This window comes from Protomyctophum parallelum (assembly GCF_964188405.1).
Source record: "Protomyctophum parallelum genome assembly, chromosome: 15".
Lineage (NCBI taxonomy): Eukaryota > Metazoa > Chordata > Actinopteri > Myctophiformes > Myctophidae > Protomyctophum > Protomyctophum parallelum.
Genome location: NC_139710.1, coordinates 45,483,740 through 45,501,917, shown reverse-complemented (window position 1 = coordinate 45,501,917; position 18,178 = coordinate 45,483,740). Strand labels below are relative to the sequence as shown.

General features: G+C 43.2%; 1 protein-coding gene across 1 annotated transcript; it reads right to left on the bottom strand.

Annotated features, from left to right (window-relative positions):
* Positions 1 to 8,429: 8,429 nt before the first annotated feature.
* tor2a (torsin family 2, member A) lies at positions 8,430 to 18,167 on the bottom strand. The gene is made up of 5 exons (XM_083783736.1): positions 18,027 to 18,167; positions 17,063 to 17,328; positions 14,139 to 14,314; positions 13,776 to 13,903; positions 8,430 to 11,006 (listed from the first exon to the last, which is right to left on the bottom strand). Exons 1-5 carry the CDS (start codon positions 18,145 to 18,147, stop codon positions 10,762 to 10,764), a joined length of 936 nt encoding a protein of 311 aa, XP_083639862.1. The 5' UTR covers positions 18,148 to 18,167; the 3' UTR covers positions 8,430 to 10,761.
* Between the last annotated feature and the right edge of the window lie 11 nt (positions 18,168 to 18,178).

The following is an 18,178-nucleotide window of genomic DNA, read 5'->3' as shown; positions in this document are numbered from 1 at the left end:
TCCTCTTTCATGACCTCCATTAGCCAATCAGCAGGTCTGGTCTGGTCTGCCGCTAGTTGGCTATACTCGTCCGTCTTGTCCTGCTGTGTTCTGATCCGGGTCACTCATTTCCTCCTTCATGTCCCCTCCAAAACCCTGGTCACATGACCGCGGCTGTCATCACGGTGGGTGACACGCCACCACCATCACCACCACCACCACCACCACCACCACCACCACAGAGCAGGAGCAGGGAGGATGGAGCGGAGGGAGGGGTTGGGTCGCAGGCGGAGGAGGGGGTGTGGGAGCATCACAGAGCTGACGTCACATCGCGCCCTCCCTCCCTCTCTCCCTCCTCATCCCTCCGGCAGCATCCTTTAGTCGTGCGTAGCAACGTTAGATAGGGCCGAAGGAGTTGTCTGAGATACCTAGAAGGATGTCGGAGAGCCATGGCGATCATGCCCGCAAGAGGCCGATATGTGACAAAATGTAGAATTTGCATGTGTGTGTGCTCGTCATCTGCATGTGAAATGGCATGCTGCACATCATTTTGTGCATAGTCAGTATAAGCAGTGGTATATCGACACTGCAAAATGTTACCCGGAGAGTGTAAAATTGGCCCATATGGGTCTATTTTGCAGTGCATTGTTCTTAGGGTAGCGGTATTCATGACATGGAACCAACAGCACCACCCAACACCTCGCTTCATCGCCCTCCATTCCACATGCTCATAATATTGTCAACCTTCACTTCCTAGAAATGTCAATTTCCAAGTGTGGGATTTGACTGGTGAGTTCTGTTGTACAAAACCCACTATACACATGCACACACTGTTGCAAAAAAAATGGACGTAACACAAATGTTGCCTGTCAAGTTTGGCCTTCAATCACTGGGGATGAGGAATGGCTGCTGGTATGTTTACGAGCTGTATGTTAACACTATTTTCGCGTGTGTATAGCTTGTGTGTATGCACTCTTTGGCTGCAGTGTTTGTTGTGTGACGCAGTTTGCTTGGCTAGCCCTCTCTCCCCTGCTTTCACTAGCTGTAGACACATGACTGAGAGACGCCCAGGGATGTCTGCGCCCATCTCGGACTGAGCACCCTCTGCCTCCACCCATCCCTCCATCCCCATCGGTACCAGAGGAACCATGTCCCTTGTGTTCCCAAACGAGAGCAATGCTACCCCGCCATCCTCCATCTCTCCACACTGCACCATTGTTCAACATCACCAAGATCTGACAGTCGCAGACATTACTGTGCCACCGTGCTACAGCTGTGGTTACAGGGACGCTGTGACATCATCACCCTGCAGAACCAATGAGGTTGTTTGTTTATTTTAAGCAACACTTATTGCTCAGCCGTAGGAAGACATCTTGATTTAAGTTAGATTGCATCCGTAGGGCCATTTCCATGGTCGAGTCGTCCAATAATGTTTGTAATCGACTGCAAAAGTACTTCATAACATTTGTAAAATAATTTTGTTTCATGACACTGAGCAGCAATATACAGACAACTTACAGGATTTCAGTTCTTTCAGAAACTGCATGTTACGATGTTCAGAGATGCGTTTATAAAACCCTTAGTAAACAGTGAATGGAAACATCTTGGGAATAACTATCTCTTGGAGCCGATATGAATATAGTGTATGAAAATGTGAGAAGCATGGGGTTGCACACAACCGTTGTCACATGTCAACCCTTCTCTCTCCCACACATATTTCCAGTCACTATCTGCTGTACCATGTCCTTTAAACTATATTTCAAAATGCACATTTTAAGGGATACAAAACTGGGTTTCTGATGTATTGGCGGCAAAAGAGATGATCTGGGAAGCATCGGTTCCTTCGTTCCTTCACATGCCCATTGCCCAGCATTAGCATAATTTGCGGGTGGGAATGGAATCAGTCATCAATCAGAAGGGTTGGGAAAGTGACCATGTCAAAGTGCCAGGGCCCACTGTTTGAGCAGCAGGCTCTCAGAGGTCAGATGGGGTGGTGTGTGTGTGGTAGGATTTGAAATAGTGGCCTGTGTGTGTGTGTGTGTGTGTGTGTCTGTCTGTGCACGTGTGTTTGTGTGTGTGTTTGTAGTAGGATTTGAAATGGGGGTGTATGTATGCCTGTGTGCACTGTCATTAATCACTTCAAGTTTGAAGACGCTGGCATTATCCCTTCATGCTCCTCATCCTCAATCCTCTTCCTCCTTCACGGCCTGTGGCCCTCGCACCCCAGCTGACCACTGCACAGAGGCCAAGGTCAATCTGACCCCACACCACCCTCCCCCCTCTCGTCACCCTTCATCCCCACTCTCTCTCACCACCCTCACATTCCCCCCACCGCGTCCCCTTTGTTCACCTGTTGTCCTGGAGACTCGATCACCACAGAGACCACCCCTCTGGTGGGGGTGGGGGGTACGGGGGGATCCAACCAGTAGACTAAAATAACATATAATCCCATGGTACGCCGGTCAAGCCATGACACCATGGAGGCCATTCCTCTGCTGACTCGCTTCTCTGAGCTCGCCCGCAGGCAGTGTTGACCCTAACTCACACACTGCGTAAGGTCAGAATCACAATTATTTGTGTTGCCAGTTATAGTTTGCACATACAAGGATCTTTTTGTATAGGTGCGACCAATGTCTCAACTCTTTATAACTAAGCCATATCATAACTGCACGCATCTTTAGCCCAGGTGGGCTACACAGAACAATACAGTATGAACCCCTCACTGAGGGAAATGACATTGGTAGTGACAGTACCAGGCTCTGGCCATTACGCTCACAAGCCTTGCCACAGTTCCAGCCTATACCTTAGCAAGGATGAGAACTGGAATGAGATGAGTGGAATAAGTCTAACTTTATACTTGCCACATAATGGAGCAAGGAACATCAAGATCAACACATGGCTCTCCATGAGTAGCCAAATTAACTAGGCTACCGGCCAGCCAGGCTAACACAGAATCATAGCAATAACAACCTATTTCTAACACTGGAGTAAAAATCTAATTCTGCATGTTCTGTGAAATTGATTCTCTAGTCTATCTGAATACATGATTATTCAATATAGATAAAAAACAGGTATTTTGCATGAATTATTAATACAGTATACAGCTGAGACATTGCACCTTTCAGCCTTAATGTCTGACTGTACCTCGTACATTTCTTTATTTATTTTTGAGGGGCGCTAGACCCTCCTAAATACAGGTTTAATGCTTGTCTTTAGTTCAATGTTTGTTTAATAAACGACATTGACGATGAAAGGAAGACACACAGCAATGTGTGTCGGGACTCGAACCTGTGACACACTGTCATGCTGGATTACCAGCCAAGGTGTCTGGACCGCTAAGCTGGCCCAGGCCTACCTCATACATTTCTGACTAATAAAGCATTCAATAAATCAATCAATGAGATCCAGCTGTACCTGTTTGCTGTTTCATATGTGTTTCATGAAGTACTCATGAAATGAAGGATTCTCAAACGGGTATGTCATTGTCAAGAAATCTGTGATATCAATTTAGGGTATACACAATTTTGAGTTATACAGCAGATCAGGTCGATTCATATCGTAGAAACATGCAATTGCCACCAAAACGTTTCTAAATGTACCAAAAGTGACACAGGTGCAGTGAAAATGATACATCCTGTTTGAGAGAGTGCTTTTCAACTGATGTCCGTTAGGGCCTCTGCCGGTCCTGGGCAGGGCTGTGGCTCTGCTAAAGGGAGGGCTGCAGGAATGCAGGCAAGAGGCAAGTGTTGAGCTCGGCCCAACCGTCCCAAATGACTGCACACACAAAAAAGGATTTAACTCTTTGTCACAATTGTCCCCTCACACTCTGGCCCCGCGAAAAAAATGCACAAGACTCCCTTCCACCCCTCCGCCATTGTATCCAACCCCTCCCTCCCTGTCCCCTACCTTTCCCCTGACCCCGGCCGTGTGCATAAAAGACCCATCAGAAGTATCACTGGCCACATTTACAAGTGAAAGAGGCCCAATAATGGAGCGGTTAGGGAGAAGAATAAGGAGACAGAGGGGCACTCACAGATGTGGAGGGGGAGAAGGGGGCAGTGTCCCATTGTTGCTAGTTGGAGGACACTGGAGGGGGGGCTAGGAGCTGGGGGGGGGGGGGGGTGCGTTTTTCTTCTTTTTTTTTACACCAGTTTGTGATGGGAAGTAGAAAGATGGAGAGAGAGAGAGAGAGAAGGAGGAGAGAAAGTGAAAGCAAAGGGATTGAGCCTGATGATTGCATCATGATTGTGTCACTTGATGGAAGTAACATATTTTTTAAAGTGAAAGGCGCTAAAGAGAGATGAAAAATTGAATGACGTGTGATTGTGATTTGGTGACACACAGAGAGAGAGCAAGAGAGGATGCAAGTGAGGTAGGGATGGAGGTGGTCCAATGTAGGTCTAGAGTGAGTGAGAGAGAGAGAGAGAGAGAGAGAGAGAGAGAGAGAGAGAGAGAGAGAGAGAGAGAGAGAGAGAGAGAGAGAGAGAGAGAGAGAGAGAGAATGGCTAGTCTGGTCCAGCTGTTCTGCAGGGAGCGTGTGAACACAGACCCAGAGGTCAGGCCACAGAGAGATGAGGAAGAGTGAGAGAGAGAGAGAGAGAGAGAGAGAGAGAGAGAGAGAGAAAGGGGGGCCCCAGTGGTCATCCTGGCATTATATGGGTGTTTCATTGTCCAGAAGGATGGCGAAACAGAAAAGCCCTTCCTTTAACAACGGCAGCTGGGGTGAAGAGGCCTCTTAGAGCACTGACCTCCAAACCCCTCCTCTTCCTCACTGCAATGCGGGTGGGGGTGAGCTAATGAAGTCATCACCGTAGGACCGGAGAGAGATGTGGCATATTATATGCGAGGATGGGTGACGGATTTCCAAAAGCTGTCAGATGAGGTGATATCCACCAAACGTGGTCAGCAGGGTGGGAGATTAACACTACTTTCTGGGGAAATGTGAATGGTGGTTGGCATGTTTACCAGCCACTTGGTGCAAGTAAGCAACCATCATTTTAGAGGTCCAATTCTCATATAGTAGTTTGTGATTCTTTTGTATAGGATTTATTAGTCACTTTGGTTAGTGGACTACCCTGGTTATCAGTCAAGAGCTGATGGCCTGGTGTGACATGTGACAAAATACATGGCTGTGATGGTGGTATTGGTCATCGTATTTTTGAACAGGCACTGAATTTGCACATCTTTGCACATGGGAACTATTTTACAATTTAGGCATAGCAGATGCTTTTATCCAGAATGTACAAATAAGTCTTAACTAGCATATGTCTAAATAATATATTTGAAACATACACCTGCCCTTAAATGCATTCACATATATAGCCTACAGTATAGTAAGTGTGCACATACACACGCGTGCACACACATGCATGCACGCACCTTTGACACCTGTTCATTTCTGATGGAGAGAATTGTAATTTCCTGTTGTTGGTCAAAGGAGATAGCAGAACCACATCTCTGTCATGTTACAAATCATGTCTTCTCTTCCCATGCAGGGGCTCAACATTGCTCAACTGATAGCAAGTAGCAACTGTATAGATTACATTATCCATTAGTGCTGGGTATCGAAAAACAATGCCTCAAGGGAAGGCACAACATTCTGAATTAGAATGGACTTTTACACAACGTCCAATGTATGAAACAGTTGGAAAACCGGATTCACAATAGGAATATGGATTCTTATAGTAGGATGGCATAGAAATTAGTAATTACATGACTTTATTCATGCACTATACATTTTTGCATAGTGAAATATGTCTTTACAAAGAATACAATTTAAATGTCAGTGCCATTTGCCATGAATTGGCAGAACTGGATAATTATGGATAATATGACACAGAAACATGCCACAACAATCAATAGAAGAAAAAAAAAGTTTCAAATAAAGGGTATGCAGGAAGTTATGCAGGAATGCCTACTGAGTGTCAAAAAACTACTTTCTGGCCATGATAACCCATGCATCCAAACAGAAAAGTCTTATCTGATTGCATTAAACAACGTTAAACAATGTTAAACTATCTTTGCATGTTGCTTTGCCACTCGATGTGCCATTCACTTTAACCCATTCTGACCGGGCATCATGTTATGCTTTAGCTATTTAAAAATAGCAGATCTACAAGCTCATATCGCGCCACCGAGTGGCGCGATACGAGCTTGTAGGTCTGCTATTTTTGAAAAATCGAAGACACTTTTAGAATCTGATCTCAGGTCAGAATGGGTTAATAATGAAACTGTCAGGATGTAATAGACATTTTTAGAATCTGATCTCAGGTCAGAATGGGTTAAGCATGCTCATACCCTCTATAGTCAAATAATTCTTCTCATCATAAACTAAAATTATACTGCTCCCTTATACATTTCCCTTCCCCAACTTTATCTGTTGCTAAGGCACAAGGCACGGAGGCCAGCAGGCATATCAACATATTATTGTAACCTTAATTGAAGTGACATGGAGGTGTTTTCATGACCAGTCTTACTGATGAAATTCTCATAACCACATTAAATTAATATTGTGCATGTAAATTGTAAATGCAGCCACAGGCACAAGCTAAACCCTGCAGCCAAGGATGTTTTCTACCCACAGCAGCTGATAGATCCCAGTATTGAGTAGCCACTTTTTGCCAACTTGAAAGCAATAGGGATAGCTACTGAATTGCTAAAGTGGCTGTTACACCTAAAAACAGTTAAGAGCAGTTAAACTCCTAAATGTTAATTTAACTCTGAGTGTACCCTCAGATTTTGTTACGTGTTAAAATAGCTCTATATTGTGATAGCAATTATTGCTGTATAGTTCATAGTTCAGTAACATGGGTCTCATTGTCTCACCACCTTTTTAGCAAGATTGTATCCAATCAAGACAGAGAGAACTCCTACCGGAGAAACAAGAGAAATAGGAAGTGATGAAACAAGATAAAGTGCCCCTCGGGGCACAGGTCTCCACCAGGGCAAGTCAGGTTGTGGCCTTCTGGTGGCACTATAATAGGCCAATGTGAAAAGGGTGCCATTTCTTCTTACGCCTTGGATGGCAATTGGATGATTTGAGGCATTTTGTTCCAAAAATGTGTTTTGCAAAAATCCACCTGTTGGTGGTGCTATAACAGGCCAATGTGAAAAGGGTGGGATATATTCCTCAGCCTAGTAGGAAAGTCAGTCAAAGATTTCACATAAATTGCATGCTGCGTTCATGATTTGAGGCTTTTTGTTCAAAACGGGCCAATCCTGCAAACTTTGAAAGCCAATTAGGATGGAATATGAAATATCGGAGAGATCCGTCTAGTGTGTAACGATTTGCGGAATTTTTGGACAGAATCTGGAGGAGTGATATCAAAGCAATTGTTTTTAAAAGGTCGGCCTCCTGGTGGCGCTATAACAGGCCGTTCTGGAAAATGTGGGGCAGAGGTTCATCGTTGGCATCCAGGGAGTGTGTGTGTGCAAAATGTGGCATCGACCAGGTTAACGATGCCGGAGATTAGCTGGTAACAGACGGACGGATCGAGGGACACACTCTCACACACGGACAGAGTGCAAAACATACTCTCTCCCCATGCCTTCGGCCTGGTGGAGACAATAAAACAAATGACGGGGGGGGGGGGGGGGCAATTAGGGAATATGAAATATCGGACAGATCCAACATATGACTATAGAGATACTGTGTAACGATTTGCAGGATTTTTGGACAGAATCTGGAGGAGTAATATCAAAATAATTATCAAAAAAGTCAGCCTCCTGGTGGCGCTATAACAGGCCGTTTTGGAAATGGAAAATTTGTATTCGTTTGCATCCAGGGAGTGTGTGTGCAAAACTTGGCATCGACCGGGTTAACGGTGCAGGAGATTAGCTGGTAACAGATGGACGCACTCACACACAGACAGACTCACAGACGGAGTGCAAAACATACTCTAGTCTCTCCCCCTGCCTTCGGCCTGGTGGAGACAATAATAAAACAAAATCTGGAACACTATTAAATTAGGATAAATGGGTACCCTTTCCAATTGGCAACCCACCAAATGTATGTTGTTTATATTTGAGGGGCGATAGCCCCTCCTATGTCCAGCTTTTATTGTATAGTGCTAACACAAACTTTGTCCTAACACAAACATTAGATCCCATTGACAATTAATGGACAGGTTTGAATGTTCGTGTAAACACAAACATTGCGTAACATAACACAAACATTGAAGACGAAGGTGAGGACACAAATTCTGATTGGCCGGAATGAGATCATGTATGACGATGTACAAAGATCGCCCCTCACTTCACACGGTCGTGATTTCTGTTCATTAAAGAGCTGGAGAGACAGGGTAAGACTTCCAAAGCATTTGGAGGTCGTATTCAAACCGGCTTCCTCTATATACTGTACAAATCAGCATGGTCCATCTGAAACTGGTACGGTTATAATAGCTGACCATATTTGTTAGATTGCAAGAAATATAACTACAAAACACTTTTAGTACTTAATGGATGTTTAATTCAGTGGCAAACAAAAACCTAGCAAAAAAATAATGACTTATACTGACATATACTGACTAATATTCAAGAATTCATTGAAAATTGGCAATGGCTCCAAGTTGTGGCTTATTGAAATGGGGATGGACATAATGGCATCTTCACATCTGAATCAAAGACTGCCATTGTATGGCAATTTCATGTAAAATAAATCATATCAGTATATAAAATCCAAGTTTGTAAATAAAATAAAATCAGGCAGATTTAGTTGTTCCCAGGTAAGTTGTCAATCACAGGAATGTTTTATAAATTGACATTAATTCCTGTGACTGTTCATGTAAACATTGTTAAACTCATTACACTTAGCTGTGAGGTAATCGTCACTCTTCCAGCAACAGGCTAAAACAAACTTTTTATAGTCAGAACACGGCAATTTCCCCTTTTGTCGCCTCCCGGTCTTAGTCCACTTCCTCCTGGGTGTTTCTGTGTTTATTCCTACTAACAAGTACAACACTACATGATTAAGGCAGTGGTGCTGACATTGTCTTGAGAGCCTGGGATATATAAAGACAACTGATATTATATGAATCATATCATATGACTTGTCCTGTCACTTTAGTGTATTTGAGTGAGGTCTGGAAGAAAATCATTCATGCTTGGGAAACGTAAAACTCAAATTTAATTCCTTCCTTCAGCTTTCTTTAATTCCTGCCCAAATGCTGTATACAGTATACCGTTACCATTTCAAATGCAATCATTAGCAGGTTGCATTTTAATGTGTTGTGTTTTTATATGGCTGCTAACTAGGCCAAGTCTCTCTTGTAAGAAATTCATAGCAATTTAAAAATATATATTTTAAACAATGAAAACTGACAGGAAATGTACTTTGTACATACAATTACAATTTCTTTTAGACACAGCTTTCTTTAGGCACATACAGTATGGTGTGTATTGTGTAACATTGTTTACTTGCATTGCTCAGACTTCTAGAATTCATAGTATTTTTTATTTTGTAATTATGAAGATGAAGATCTAGTCGCATTTGAATAGTTACCTATACAAATGCAGGAGTGTAAATCTAAGCAGTAAAGTGCACAATATTAATTTGCCTTATCTTATATTTACATAACAAATAACATATAAAGCAAAAATATATAACAAAATTATAACTAAAATAACACAAAATTGATTAAAGTCTCCTTATCTTTTTCAATGTATGGACTTAATGAGTCTTTACTGCCACCTAATGGTAGGGGAGTCATTTTGGATGAACTCAATATTTTCAAGTAAAAATCCAACTTTCCTGTTTTCCTCTTCCAAGTAGTTTCTAGACTTGGATTTTAATGTGTTACAACACCATCCGTGTTCCAATTTTACATTTTACTTATAGGAAGCCTTAGACCCTGGTTCCCTTTCACCATCCTTTAGTCAATAAAAACAGACTGGCAGCCACTGTTTACCAGCTAACAGTGTGAGGTTATCCACTAATGATAACCATGGAACAACAGCCTCTATGCCGCCTCCCAACGGCCCACACTCACCACCACAAGTTCACAAAGAAAATTCTAGCTGAACATTAGCAGGACTACTGGACAATAGCATCAGGGAATATCGTCTCTTGTTGCTGTCATGTTGGACTCTATCCAACTGTCTGCCTGTCCTCTATTTATCAGACAGAATCATTGTATTGTATTATTGTACATTTTGGTATCTGATAAGATAGCAAGAAATGCACCACCTACGTAGATGTGCAGAGCTCACGATCCTGATACTAGACAGGAGGATGTGGAGGGCGGCAATTCGGGGGTCCCGAGCTGGTGTTGGCTAGACCACACCCTCGAATCACATCACATCGATAAGATATAATGCGCTCAACTTGCGATCATACCAGAAAAACAGGTGCTGGATCCTTAAAATAGTAAAGGATGAAAAAGAAAGACTGGTTTGCACTCCAAATTGCTTAAAGAAACAAAATATATATAAATTTTAATTGAAAAACGTTTAAATTGCCACACATTATCTGGTATAGCCCTGGCACCTTTGGGTCTATTTAGGCGATTGACTTTGTGGTTAGAAAAACCATGTTGTATCCAGAAGGGCCCACCCAAGTGTCCACCCTGACTAAGACACATATTTCTCATCACCTCCGGAGGCACTGCACTGCTATGCACTGTCTCTATGCTCCAACCTCTCAGTGGAGGAGGAGCAGGAAGAGCTAATGGATGCAGTGGATGGGATCAGTTACAAATCAACAACTGGTTCTCCTCAACTTCGTTTGCGGAAAAAAACATTTTCCTTTCGATTTGCGTATTGTGCTACAACCACAATGCTTTCAGCTTACAGGAAAAGGTTGATTTTGGCTGGGATGGCCTTGCATCCAGTACTGGAGAAGTACTGTCCTTTAGCAGGTGTGTAGAGCATGTCTCCCCCTACAGCCTCTACTACATCATTGCGCCCACACCAGCCCCGTTGACACAGCTCTCTGTGGACACAGCGCTCCACATGCCGCCGGTTGAGGGGCAGGAAGGGAACATAGCGATTGATTAGCTTCTCCATGATGATGTTGGAGTGGTAGAAGCCACCTGAAGAGGGGGGGGGGGGTAATTTTAGTTCAGTATTGCCCAATAACAACAACGACAAGGTGCCCTACCTCTCCATATGAAAACGGCAGGGGCAAGGAATATAAAAAAGGAGTCACTAGTCACTACATCACAGTGCAACCAAAGTAAATAGGCTATATTATACAGACAACTCTTTGAACACATTGAAATGTACGGTGGCAGGTAGGGATCACTAGGACAAACATGATGTTACAAAACAATGCAATATTCTAATACATGTGCGTATCCCATGTCAAAACGTGTTGGTCATTCTCTGTTGGCTTGCTCAGCAATAAATCTATAATTTTATCACCTGAAGACAGAGTGCCTCAGCATTGTTCTCCCTATAGTCTGCATCACCACAAGCAGAACTAGAAAAAGTGCCCTTCCGGGCACAGGTCTCCACCAGGTTATCCACAGATCCGTGCAGTTAGAGGTAAAAACACTTTTGGGCCAGTTATAGCGCCACGTTGAGGCTGAGTTGAAATTGTTCATGTGGCATTTCGTCCTGGGCCTAGTGGGAATGTGGGTGCACAATTTCACGGAAATCACGCGATGTGTTCATGATTTGCAGCATTTTGTTTGAAACTGAGCACTCCTGTGAACTTTGGAAGCCAATCTTAACCAATCAGGATGGAGTCTGATAAATCTGAAAGACCCGTTTCGTTGAATGGCTCTAGAGAGACTGTGTACCAATTTGCGTGATGTTTGGACAAAATCTGTAGGTGTACTGTGCAAAAACTTGTTTTGCACAAAGCGGCCTCCTGGTGGCGCTATAACAGGCCGTTCTGGAAAGTTTGGGGCAGAGGTTCATGGTTGGCATCCAGGGAGTGTGTGTGCAAAATTTGGCATCGACCGGGTTAACGGTGGCTGAGATTAGCTGTTCACGGACGGACGGACGGACGGACGGACGGACGGACACACGGACACACGGACGGACGGACGGAGTGCAAAACATACTCTCCCCATGCCTTCGGCTGGTGGAGACAACTATGTTTTGTTGGTTATAGTCAGTACTATAAATAGATACGACAAGCAGGATGGACAGGTGTCTAATTGGCTAGTATGTATCCCATAGCATTGAGTAACAATTGCTCTGCGATATATTCACACAAAATAAAAAATAATGTGCCAGACAAAAACTGGACTGCTGATTTTAAAGAAATGTGCAAGTTGGGAAGTTATTCCCCTTAGTTCATACCCGGATGTTGGTCATTGTATTTATAAGGGAAACATATACCGGTATGTGTCACTCTTGTATATCAAAAGAATGATTGAAATTTCCACTGGACATGCCATGGAAGATTACCGGGTTGAGATGGACAGCTTGCTTGGGAACAAATTCCTGGAAAAACGTTTTCAAGTTCTAATGAAGTGTTTGCAATGCAATTAATATCATCAAGACAGTGACGTTGTGCTTTGGATGTGTGCATCAATTTAGGAAAAAATAAACAGGATATGTGCAAAGCAGGATAAAGACATGAAGATTCCCCACACAGAGTAAATTAATAAATAATAAAAATTATTGTTAGTAGCTGGCACTATGGAGGGGTCAATGCTAGTCTTTGACCTAACAATTAAAGTTTTTCCCGAAATTATAGCCTAAACAGAATAAAGTGGCTGCAGCACCATACCAATAGCGGACTACGTTTAGGTAAGAAAGAAGTCTTACTTAAAAATGTACAACTCATAATAATATGTTGGCATTCGGTCATTTCGGGTCCTCGGGTTTTGTATGGTTAACGGTCCTCATATCGGACTGGCAGATCGGCTGGGTATGTATGCCGGTGTTGTCTACCGGCCGATAAGTATGTATGCATGTCGGTATTGTCCACCGGCCAATAAGTATGTATGTCGGTATTGTCCACCGGCCAATAAGTATGTATGTATGTCGGTGTTAACCGTTAGCCAATAAGGGACCGCCATTCTTGATTACGTAACTAAGGTACGTTTGGTGATCGGCTGGGTATGTATGCATGTCGGGGTAAGAATGGTGGTCCCTTATTGGCCAGTGGACGTAAGTACATTATTTGCAATATGCTGTACACTTTATAATATATTTTCCTATACACAGGTGTAATGTTTGTCTTTAGTTCAAAGTTTGTTTAGTAAACGCATTGACAATGAAGGGAAAATGTACGTCATAATGTGTCGTTTACTTCATATTGTCTCTTTATCGTTAATGCTGTTTAAGGTTTGTGTTGGCACCGTTTGTTTTACATCACAAAATCAACATGAGTTAGACTTTAATAAATTAGCACCCCTCACTTCACACAGGTGTGATTTTTTCATCACTTTGGGAACTTTTTTTTATTCAATCAAACTTCTCTCCCCTAAATTTTTGCCTTTCCATTGTAGTTTTTGTTTTTTTCAACGTGAGCAAAGCAGGACTGAGGCGATAGGCGATACCAAACAGTGACATGATGTAACCGAGTGCCAGTGGAAATACAAAGCAAAAGTAGACAGAGACGAGCTGGGTAGAAATGAGCAAAGGCCCTGCAAGCTGATACATTGCATGTATAGAGAGACGGTAAGATACTTTGTTGTGGCTTTCACAATAACTAGACTGGACTACTCTATTTCAACTGAATCCGTCAACATTCTGAAAATGTGCACAAATACAGATGAAATTAACACAGATTTCAGACAGAACTCTTTATTTGTATGCCTATCCCTATACTGTATGGATTTAATGTTAAGCATAAATGCACCGTAAGCACTCACAGCACAATTTAAAGTCATGTTACTTACTTGTACTGCTGTTGTAAAGCGACCTTGAGATGGTCTCCTCCAGGTCTACCAGCTTGATCTCCTCTCTCTCCCGACCAGCCTTGCGGTACTCCATTGCCAATTTGTTGATCACCTCTTCCCCAGTGGTGCTGGAGATACACATGCACACACAAACTAAATACAAATCTATATAAAATCCTATTAAGTTGTATCAGAGAAGAAACAAACAAAAACAAACAAAGAAAAGTAAACAAACCAAAAAAGGGGGGGGAGGGGTCTTTCACGTGTATAGGTGTGTCTTACTTTAGAACTTGGTTGGTAGAAAAGTTAATTTGAACTCCAGATGGGCAAAAGAAGTCTATCAATATAATCTGTCTATAATACCTGATGAAGATGTAGATGGCCTTGCGGTAGTTGGTTTGGAAAACAACGTGATCGGGCCCCAGGTATGGTGCCAGGATGTCGATGAGCCCTGGTGGCATTTTCTCCATCTCGTCAAAGATGAACACAGACCGTGCACATTCGGTCAGACTCTCCTCCACCCAGTCTTTCAGTTCTATCTGGAAAAGGAAGAGATACACATTGCTTGTCAATTTATCCGATTATTATTGCACACCAAGAGCTTACTATTGTCTTGCTTAATTTATACTCCTTTGCGCAATATTATTACTTGTCAAAAACAACAGAGTTTCAACTCGTGTGAACACTTGGTTGGCGAACAACTACCTGGACAGTGTAATACCTAGCCTAAATTTGCAACGCTAGATTTATTTATAGTGACTCATAGGAATAGACGGTGGTGCCTGCAGAATCCACCACTCCCGAATGAAGTGTCTGGTGCTGGGAATCTGGTGCAAAGCACAGGTCCTGGCTGCACCTGGTGAGAGCAGGAGTGGACCTGGTGAGGCGTAGGAGGTGCCCGGCCAGGAGTAAACCCACAGTGCCTAGTCCCTCCACACGCCGGATGGCCCGCCCAGTACCCGCCCAGTACCGGATGGCCCGCCCAGTACCGGCAGAGTAGTTCTGGAGCAGCGGATTGTGTGTCCCTGGTTTTTCCCTAATGGGACTGATTGAGGGTAGCTAATGGGACGTAAGTCGGGACTTAATCACCCCGGCTGGGTCACCCGAGTGAGGGGTATGATGTTGTGAGACCCGAAACCCTGATGACCTTGTGATACATCACTAAGGATACGTCCCAGGTGCATCTATGCAATGTTTTTGAGTGGTGCAACCACTCCAAGGAACAGTCTTGCAGCTGTAGGGCAAGCTTGAATTATCCTCTTTCAATCCGCTAAGCGTTTGTTTCATAAAAATCCATCCTAGACATGTTAAGAGCTGTTTAAGCCCTCGTCGAAGTCACTGAAAGGTACCACCGGTTTCGAATTTGCACACAATGCAGGAGGTTAGCAGCACTACCCGTTAATAAAAACGAGTGCTTCCATCAAGCTTGCCCTACAACTGCAATGTTGGTGAGTTTAACGTTGTTTAATACAAGCAGATCGAAAAATCTTTTTGGATCAATTGACTGTCAATGGAGGGTATTGCAACTCTAGATTCATCCCATTAAAATAAATCTAGTGTTGCAAATTGCAGTCTTTCACCTGCTGCAACAGCACCACTACACAGGAATACAGTGAAATTCAAGCACACAGACGGGATTAAAACACCTTGCTATTGGACAATACAGAATATTAACTCAATGGTTCCCAAAGTGGGGTCCTTAAGGCAGTTCCAGGGAGTCCCCAGCTAAATGATAGTTAGGAACCAAATGGACCCTAATGGGTCTGTAACTCACGAGTGTACAAATGGAACCAAATTGACCCTTATGGGTCTGTAACTCAGACATGTGTCAAGGACACATGGTGTAAGAGGTATGGTGTTGCACATGCTCAGAAGCCTGCTCAGAAGCCTGTGAACATAGACATTTCGTGCATAGCCTCAGGTCTACCATTCTGAAATTTAATTTAATAATATTTGGACTGCTGGACAGCATATATATATATATATATATATATATATATATATGTCAGCTGTCCAGCAGTCCAAATATTAAATTAAATTTCAGAATGGTAGACCTGAGGCCTACCATACCAGGCCTCAGGCCTGCATAGATGTGCCACGTAATAGGCCTACCATTACGTGGCACATCTATGCACGAAATGTCTATGTTCACAGTGTGCAGCCTTACCGGCCTAGAGGGCATCTGAGCATGTGCAACACCATACCTCTTACACCATGGCCCCTTTTCCGCCGGGGTTGAACCGGTTCGGTTCTTTCTTCCCGCCAAATATTGAACCAGTTCAGAGTGTTTCCACTGAAAATGAGTTGGTTCTGAACCATAAACGTTCGTTCCCAATATGAACCACAAAACGGTGGTTCAGCTTTGTAATTGCACGCAGCGCTTTGTGAACCGAGACGATATAAGTGTCAGTAGGTTGGAACTTGTCAGTGGGTTGGAACTTGGGAGGACGCAGACACAGTGACACACGCAACAGATATTCGATGCGATCAACCATCTTTGAACAAAAATACGTTTACATTAATTGCCAACGCAAACATGAAACGATCCAAACGTATACGGATGCATCGCGATCCAGAATCCAGCTGAGACTTGCGGGGCGTTATAATAACTTGTAACCCTGACATCACAACCTCGTGGATACTGTTTACATCGGTTTGTGTTGTGCAACGCCCTCGGGGCGTCTGCGGGCATGACGGATCCTTCTCCCATTAGGTATAATAGCGCCACCAAATGAACCGGGGTTCAATCTGGTGGAAATGCAGCCGGTTCGCGACCGGTTCGCAAAAAGCACCAAGGTTCGGAACGGCACTGGTTCTGAACCAAAGTTATTTTGGTGGAAAAGGGGCCTATGTGTCGTTTGGGAAACCGGGCCCTTGATTTTACAATATACATTGGGGTCCCGAAAACCGCCATTAAATAGGGGGCCGTAGTCTAATTCAGGTCAAACCAGGGGCCCTTGAAATCTAAATAGTTGAAAATCACTGCTAGAGCCATAAAAAGCTTCTCTCATGGGGGTCCTTGACTTTATATAGGTATGGAGTGGGGGGGTTATTATTTCAGCAACGTAGAGTAACCGCTCTCTTACTGAAACACTATGAGAATTTGTAAGTTCTCGGTTCAATCCCAGCTCCTCCTACTATGTTGAGTGTACAACAAGACGCTGAAGCAATGAATGCTCCCCAGAAGTAACCACACACCCATAAACTATACGGGTGTGTTTCTTTTATTAGAGACAAACTATTTTAAAAACGAAATAATCAGAGTAAGACATCATTATGAAACTTACCCTGTACTCTTTCAATTTGTCCCTCAAGGGGAAATGAAGAGTGGGCACAAACTGGTGCACATAAGGGCTGTCCATGGCTGCGCCATAAAGGTGCCTTCCCAGCATGGTGCTGACCATGGTCTTGCCCGTCCCCGAGGAGCCATGGAAGGAGAGCACAAGAGGACTTGCAGGATTCTTGTTTTTAAGGAACTTGGCCACCTCCTCAGACACAATGTCCTGGACTAGATGTTGTCCATAGAGATTCTTGTAGAGGTCCCATTCAAGGCCTATCGTTGACAGGAAAAGAGGCCATATTAGAGGCATAATGTGGTCATATGAAAGTTATACTTTTAGTTAGTAATACATTATTAACAGTTTGCAAATAGTAGTGGGACGATCAATTATACAATGATGCTAAAATGAAAACACAAAAAGCCCTATAAAGGTTCCCTCAGCACTACGCTCATTCCGTAGGGAGAGGGCACATATGGGGCTATATTAGCCCAAACATTTAGATCTACGAGAATCTAAATGTTTGGGCTAGGGCTATATAAAGGGTTGTTTCCATTGTGGTCCTGTGTATTCAATGAATTAAGACATACAATGATATACAAGACATCATCAACACTATAGTAGCAATAAAACGTATGTGTACAGTAAACTGTTGGGAGGTTGTATCTCTGGTGTTTACATTTGTAGTACTGTATAAAACTAAACACATTTGCTATCTATCTAAACACAACAATAAGCCTTTATTTAAATTTAAACAGATTTATGTCTAGCTTCATCGCGACGCCATTCATACAAAGTCAAACACGAAACTGCACGTGAAATATGACAAATATTCGTCAAAGCAAGTTAGCAGTCCAGAGCCATAGAGTAAACTTACTGTCTGACTTATTATATGGCCATTAGCATGCCAGCTAACAGTGGACATTTTACAATTCAATATACACTTAGTTCATATTCATTCGTTTTGTCCTACCTCTTATATCGGGCTTAAAATCGCAGGCACAACTATCAGATATTGTGCAGTAAATTTCCTTTAAAACACAACGAGCCGGGTTAACGATTGATAAAAATAACAGAGTCCGAATGGACAACATTTCGGATCACTGTGCTGGCCAGCCAGTGGCC

Excerpts from the sequence above, each read along its gene's own strand:
- tor2a (XM_083783736.1), bottom strand. The coding sequence starts at position 18,147 with ATGTTGTCCATTCGGACTCTGTTATTTTTATCAATCGTTAACCCGGCT. Across the intron at positions 14,315-17,062 it reads ACAAATTGAAAGAGTACAGG|ATAGAACTGAAAGACTGGGT; the intron begins GTAAGTTTCATA and ends TTCCTTTTCCAG. Across the intron at positions 11,007-13,775 it reads GCTTTACAACAGCAGTACAA|GTGGCTTCTACCACTCCAAC; the intron begins GTAAGTAACATG and ends CCCCCTCTTCAG.